At 49.5% G+C, this 7,484-nt stretch overlaps 1 protein-coding gene across 1 annotated transcript; it reads left to right on the top strand.

Moving 5' to 3' along the window:
• Positions 1–5,801: 5,801 nt before the first annotated feature.
• Pop7 (processing of precursor 7, ribonuclease P/MRP subunit (S. cerevisiae)) lies at positions 5,802–6,912 on the top strand. Its single transcript, XM_013031759.1, has 2 exons — positions 5,802–6,074; positions 6,242–6,912. Exon 2 carries the CDS (start codon positions 6,252–6,254, stop codon positions 6,672–6,674), a length of 423 nt encoding a protein of 140 aa, XP_012887213.1. The 5' UTR covers positions 5,802–6,074; positions 6,242–6,251; the 3' UTR covers positions 6,675–6,912.
• The last annotated feature ends 572 nt before the right edge of the window (positions 6,913–7,484 follow it).

Raw genomic sequence — 7,484 nt, 5'->3', positions numbered from 1 at the left:
CAGCCCGCCGCCTCCCGGGAGTCCGCCCAGGTTGCAGGCGACAAACTTCCCAACTGCAAACCGAGCGCCCTTAGCTCACTCCCAACTAGGCTGAGGAGGCTGCGATCCCGGTTCGAAGCCAACCCGGGAAGTAAAAGTCTAGGAGACCCTTGTCTCCGGTGAACCAGCAAAAAGCCGTAAGTGGAGCTGTGGTTCAAGGGGTTAGAGCATCAGTCTCGAGAGAAAAAACTGACAGAGCAAGGCCTTGAGGTCAGGCTCCAATAATTGCACACACAGAGAAAAATGCCTAGGACCAGTGAGACCCTGAATTCAATTCCCAGTACCACTTAGGTCAGTAGAAGTGAAGTTTTAGGCACATAACACTTCTAGAATAGTCTATAAGCTCATGACAGCTTTTTTTTTTCCTGACTCAAAAGCTTTTGTTGCTCACGCCTGTCATCCTAGCTACTCCGGAGGCTGAGACCTGAGAATCGAGGTTCAAAGCCAGCCCGGGCAGGAAAGGCTATTAGACCCTTTATCTCTAACCACCAGAAAACCAGAAGTGGTGCTGTGGCTCAAGTGGTAGAGCACTGGCCTTGAGCTGAAGAACTCAGGGATAGCTCCCAGGCCCAGAGTTCAAACCCCACTACTGACAAAGGGAGAAAAAAAGCTATTTATTTTGGGGGGTTTACTGGGGTTCTTAGTTCATTTAACTTTTTTTTCCAGTGGTACTGAGTTTGAACTCAGATTTTTTTGCCCTTGGTAGCCTGGTGCTCTACCACTTAAGCCACATCTCTAGTCCAGCTGTTTTTGCTGGTTCATTGGAGTCTTGCAGACTTATCTGCATTCCCCAAATACCCCCCTCCCCCAGCGTTAAATCTCCCCATCTTCCGGGTCTCAATCTCCAGAGTAGCTAGTATTACAGGGGTGATTCTAGTGTCCTGTTCCCCACCCTTTTTTTTTAAATCTTTTGCTGGTTTTGGGGTTAAAACTCTGGCCTGCACTACCACTTGAGCCACACCCTCAGTTTCTCCCCCCCCCCACCTTAATGTCAGGTTCTGCTAATTGTTTTTTAAGTCAAGAGATAAGACTGTCTTAAACTCAATTGTTTGGTAATGAGCCTTTATCAAATAACTAAGCGTCAAAACTTATGTATTTGCATAACTAAGTTTTTATGGCTGGGGTGTAGCTTACTGAAGTGGTTGATTGCTTGCCAAACAAGCCCCAGGCCATAACTTCAAACTCCAGAATTCTTTTTTTTGGGGGGGTCCAGTCGTGGGGCCTGAACTCTGGGCCTGGGCGCTGTCCCTCAGCTCTTCAGCTCAAGGCTAGCGCCCTACCTCTTGAGCCACAACACCACTTCCGGCTTTTTTCTTTTTGCTTATGTGGTGCTGAGGAATCAAACCGAGGGCCTCATGCATGCAAGGCAAGCGCTCTACCACTGAGCCACCTTCCCAGCCCCCAAACTCCAGAATTTTAAGAAAGAAAAGTTTGCCAATTTTTTTTATTAATGCCATGTTGTGGGGCTTGAATTCTGGGCCTGCGCGCTGTCCCTCAGCTATTCAGCTCAAGACTAGCACTCTACTACTTGAGCTACAGGGTCACTTCCGGTTTATTGGTTTATTGGAGTTAAGAGTCTCATGGACTTTCTTGCTCAGCTGGCTTTGAACCTCAATCCTCAGATCTCAACCTCCTGAGTAGCTAGCATTACAGGTGTGAGCCACCAGCGCCTGGCTGCAAAACATCTTCATAAGATGCTTTAGACACATTATAGTCACAATCTAACTTGCTGAATTGTACAACTACTTAAAATTTAAAAATAAATAAAACATCCTTGTGGTCATGGTTCACACCTGTAATCTTAACTACTCCGGAGACTGAGATCTAAGGATCAAGGTTCAAAGCCAGCATGGGCAGGAAAGTATGTGAGACTCTTATCTCCAGTTAACCACCAGAAAACCAGAAGTGGCACTGTGACTCAAGTGGAAGAGCACTTGCCTTGAGCTGAAGAGGTCTGGGACAGCACTCAGGCCCAGAGTTCAAGTCCTACAACTAACAAAAAAAATCACTGAAATGGTAGAGGAGCTGTGGTTCAAGCAGTGGAGCACAGTCCTATCCATGAGCAAAAATATCTCAGGGATGGCATCCAGGCCCTGAGTTCAAGCTCCAGGACCTACACCAAAAAAACCCCAAACAACAAAAAGTTCTTTACTTATAAACATACACACATACACACTGTCAGTAGTGAAAATTCATAATCTGTGTGTTGTTAATAATCAGACATTAAAATTAATTACATTCCACTAGCAGTGTCACCAATGAGCAATGAACAAGTCACATATAACCTACCTAGTAGGATCTGGTCTAGCTGGGACAAAATGCACCTGCCTTGCAGAAGGCAGTGTTGCCTGGGGTTTGCTCACATCTAAGCCTCCTGATTATCTATGATTACAGGCCTAAGCTACCAACACCTGGCTCATCTTCATGTCTTATGGCTCCAGATTTTAGATTCATATCTACCATACGCTTGTATTATTTAGCTTCAGTTCTTGTTCTACTTAAAAGCGTTATTTCAAACCAGGAGCCAGTGGCTCACACCCGTAATCCTAGCTACTCAGGAGGCTGAGATCTGAGAATCACTGTTCAAAGCCAGCCCAGACAGGGAAGTCCATGAGATTCTTCTCTCTACTAAACTCCCAGAAAGTATTGCTATGGTTCAAGTGTTAGAGTGCTCACTGTGAGCTGAAGAGCTGATGGACAGCACCTAGGCCTAGAGTTCAAGCCCCACGACCTACAAGAACAACGACAAAAAATCATCATGAGCCAGGCAACTATGCTAACATCTATTATAAGTCTAGCTATTCAAGAGGCTGAGATCTTGAGGATCAATAGTTTGCAGCCAGCCAGGGTGGGAAAGTCTGCGAGACTCTTATCTCCGATTAATCTCCAAAAAGCATCTCGTTGGAAGTAGAGTTGTGGCTTAAGTGGCAGTGCACTATCCTAGAGCAAAAAAGCTTCAGGATAGTGCCAAGGGTCAGAGTTCAAGCCCAGGACTGGCTAGCCCAGCACTTGTGGCTTACACCTGTAATTCTAGCTACACAGGAGGCTGACAGATCTGAGGATTGAGAGTTGAGACCAGCTCACCAGCTCAGGTAGTCTAGAAGTATCTATACTTTTTTTTTTTTTTGGTTATGGGGCTTGAACTCTGGGCCTGAGCGCTGTCCCTCAGCTCTTCAGCTCAAGACAAACGCTCTACCACTTGAGCTACAGCACCACTTCCGGTTTTCTGGTGGTTTATTGGAGATAAGAGTTTCACGGACTTTCATGCCCGGGCTGGCTTTGAACTGCGATCCTCATATCTCAGCCTCCTGAGTAGCTAGGATTACAGGTGTGAGCTACAGGCGCTCAGCTATCTAGAAGTATCTAGAAGACACTTATCTCCAATTAACCAGCAAAAAGCCAGAGTGGAGCAGTGGCTCAAGTGGTAGAGTGCCAGCCAGTTTTAAGTGAAAAAGCCAAGGACAGTGCTTAGGTCCTGAGTTCAAGCCCTAGTACTGGCACAAAAGGAAAATAAGTTTGTTGTACTTGTGTTTCTGGGCTGTGTACTTTACCTGTCTCTGCCAATAATATACTTTTTTTTTTCTTTTGTCAGTCATGGGGCTTGAACTCAGGGCCTGGGTACTGTACCTGAGCTCTTTCACTTAAGGCTAGCCCTCTACCACTTCCAGTTTTCTGGTGGTTAATTGGAAATAGTCTCACAGACTTTCCTGCCTGGGCTAGCTTTGAACTGAAATCCTCAGATCTCAGCCTCCTGAGTAGCTAGGATTATAGGTATGAGTGCCACCAGAACCTGGCTCCAATAAAGCACTTTTGGGGGGCTGTACTGGGATTTCATCACAAAGGCCCAAGATTACTTAGTTGGCTAGCTATCACTTGATCTGTACTTCTAGCCTTATTTATTTTTTTTACTTAGTAATTTTTTATCAGTCGTGGGGCTTGAATTCTGGGCCTGGACATTGTCCCTGAGCTTTTTTGCTCAAGGCAAGTGCTCTACCACAAGCCACAGCACCACTTCCAGTTTTCTGGTATATAATTGAAGATTAAGAGTCTCAGACACTTTCCTGCTCTGGCTGGTTTTGAACTGCAAATCTTCAGATCTCAGCCTCCTGAGTAGCTAGGATTACAGGCGTGAGCCACCAGCACCCAGCTTACCCTTACTTTTTTGCTAATTTTGGAGATGGAGGCTCAGACTTATCTACATGGGCTGGTTTTGAAACTGGATCCTTCAGATCTCCAGTTTCCAGAGTCGCTAGGATTATAGAAATAAACCAGTGATACTCATTTTATACTTTGCCGATTTTTATAGTTTGATGGTCCTGTGGTCAAGCAGTCACTTGAGCCACTTTTCAAACCTATTTTGCTTTTAGAGTTTTTTTTTGGGTCGTTGGTGGGGCTTGAACTCTGGGCCTGGGTGCTGTCAAACTCTTCAGCTCAAGGTGAGCACTATATGCTTGAGCCACAGTACCACTTCCGGTTTTCTAGTGGTTTACTGGAGATAAGATTCTCTCAGACTTCCCTGCCTGGGCTGGCTTTGAACCGAGGTCTTCAGATCTCAGCCTCCTGAGTAGCTAGGATTACAGGCGTGAGCCACCAGCACCTAGCTCTTTTAGGTTATTTTTTAGATAGGATATCTTAATTTTGCTCTGGCTGACTTCAGACTGGAATTTCACATCTTTTATCTCTCTCTCTCCTGTAGCCAATATTAGTGAACCAATGCATCTGGGCCCTAATTATTATATAGTCTCCCTCCCCCCCCCCTCCAGTGTATGGATACTGGGGCTTCTATTCAGGATTTCTCACTTTGAGGCTGGTGCTCTACCACTTGAGCCATACCTCCACTTCATACATTTAAAAGTCAGATAGTTGCCTTAAAACCGACAACTATTTTAAAATCGTTTTAGCTTTTGCCTTTCCATAATAAATTTGAGGATGAATTTGTGCATACTTTTCCAAAAGAATCGCCTTAAGCCTGTGGACCGATACCCCTATTATGTCGAATTGTTCCATCTCATCTCAAAAGAACCCCCCCCCAAAAAAAGAACCCCCAAAGTTGTCAATAAGAATCTTTAGTGAAGGAAGAGGAAACTAAAGGATGAAGGCGGTGCTGAGAGTGAAGTTCTATTTCCAACCTTTGGTCAAGTTAGAGATTCACAGCTCCGTGGCAGGATGGGAGCGTTAGGATGGGGTGCATGTGCCACTCCGGGCCCCAAAAGCCAACACAACGGCCCCTTGCGAGTGAGGCCTCAGCCTTCCCCGCAGGGGACACGTGTCCCTGGTCCAGGGGTTGTCCCAGGGGTGGGTTCCCCTGAACTAAGTGCCTCTTAGAGTACTCCTTAGTCCTAGGTGGGGATCTGGCCTTCATCTGGATGGTCCCACTCAGTTCTTGGGCTACTGCAATCTTGGGCTGGAAGTCAGCCCTGTCCAGGCAGCTGCAGTCGGCTCAGAGATCTGACCTCCCAGCACGATCGCTATCTCGCCCTACTCGACTTCACAGTCCTCCAAGTCCCCTCAAAATTAGCTTCCCGCCTGGTCCCTCCCTCCCGGAACCGTTCCCGCGCTGAGCTTGGATTGGCCCAACTGCATAGGCTCCTCCCTCCAACGGCCACGCCCACTCAGCTTCATTTATCCACGCCCACATCACTTAGCCCCGCCCTCCTTGCCATGTAACCACACCCCCTAGAGGCGTGCACGTGTCGATCACGTCACCGCCGGAACCCTCGCGGCGCTAACTTCGCCTTGGCTTGCGCAAATCTCGCGAGCACCTAAGAAAGCGACGGGCGAACGGAAGCCCGGAAGGCGATAGCCGGACCGCGGTGGCCTGAATGCGCTGCGCAGCGGCAGGGCGCGCGTGCGCACTGCGCTGCCGCGTTTGCAGCCGCGGTCCGGGGGTGCCTGCGGCGGAACCCCTCTTCTCCCCACCTTCGAGGCCCGGCCGAGGACCTCACCTTTCGCTTGGGCGGCTCGGCCCAGGCCTTGAGGGGCCTGGCGGAGACGGCTGCGAGCGCACGGAGCCCAGGCACGGCGCACCAGAGAGGGTGGGTGCTGGGCAGCCGGGGAAAGGGGCGGTGGAGGGACATGGAGGGGCGGAAGAGCGAGACCTGGGGGTGAGGAAGGAGGACGATGGCGGCGGAGGTGGGAGGGAGACCAGAGGAGGCCCAGCCGCCAGGGTGCCCCCTTGAATCTCGTCCCTTTTCGGTGTCAGGCCCCACGGCATGGCGGAAAACCGAGAGCCCCGCGGGCCCGCGGAGGCCGAGCTGGACCCGGTGGAATACACCCTGAGGAAACGCCTTCCTCACCGCCTGCCCCGTCGGCCCAACGACATATACGTCAACATGAAGACTGACTTTAAGGCCCAGCTGGCCCGCTGTCAGAAACTGCTGGACGGAGGGGCGCGGGGCCCGAACGCGTGCACGGAAATCTACATCCACGGGCTGGGCCTGGCCATCAACCGTGCCATCAACATCGCCCTGCAGCTGCAGGCCGGCAGCTTCGGGTCCTTGCAGGTGGCCGCCAATACCTCCACCGTGGAACTCGTGGATGAGCTGGAACCGGAGTCTGATGCGCGAGAGCCGCTGACCCGGATCCGCAACAACTCGGCTATCCACATCCGGGTCTTCAGGGTCACACCCAAGTGATGCAGGCCAAACTGGGTCCCCTTCTCCACCGACTCCCCTCAAGACTAAGCCAGGCCCCCCGTGGTGCACTTGCGGGATGGCAGTTCTTATTCTGGGTTCTGGCCTGGAGGTGCCCCCCACCCCCCACATCCATGTAAGAAAAGCCCATAGGACTCTGGATTGAGGACAGAGAAATTGCCTTTTCTTGGTCCCCAGGGGAGGATGTTCCTCCTGCTATACAATAAAAAATACCGCCCCCACCACCTCTCCCTGTGTAATTCTGTGTCTACCTGACTAGGGAGAGTAGGAAACAAAACAAGGTTTTTTGGCTGTTTTTATTCTTTCCCATTCCTGGGGTTTGAACTCTGGGCCTGGGCACTGTCACTAAGTTTTTTGTTTTTTTTTTTCCTCAAGACTAGCACTCTACGACTGGAGCCACAGTGCCACTTCTAGCTTTTTCTGAGCAGTTTATTGAAGATGAGTCTCTAGGACCTTCTTGCCAAAGCTAGTTTCCAACTGTGATAATCAGATCTCCTTCTCCCGAGTAGCTAGGATTACAGGTGTGAGTCACTGGGTGCCCTGTTTGTTTGGGTTTTGTTTTTATTGTTTTGTTCTAGGACTTGAACTCAGAGCCTGGGCGCTATCCCTGAGTGTTTTTGTTCAAGGCTAATGCTCTACACTTTGAGCCACTGTCCTACTTCTGGTTTTCAGGGGGTTAGAGATAAGAGTCTTTTTGAGGGCTGGGAAGGTGGCTCAGTGGTAGAGTGCTTGCCTTGCATGCATGAGGCCCTGGGTTCGATTCCTCAGCACCACATAAGCAAAAAAGAAAAA

This window comes from Dipodomys ordii, unplaced genomic scaffold (genome assembly GCF_000151885.1).
Source record: "Dipodomys ordii isolate 6190 unplaced genomic scaffold, Dord_2.0 Scaffold143, whole genome shotgun sequence".
Lineage (NCBI taxonomy): Eukaryota > Metazoa > Chordata > Mammalia > Rodentia > Heteromyidae > Dipodomys > Dipodomys ordii.
This window is presented reverse-complemented; position numbering and strand designations above follow the sequence as displayed.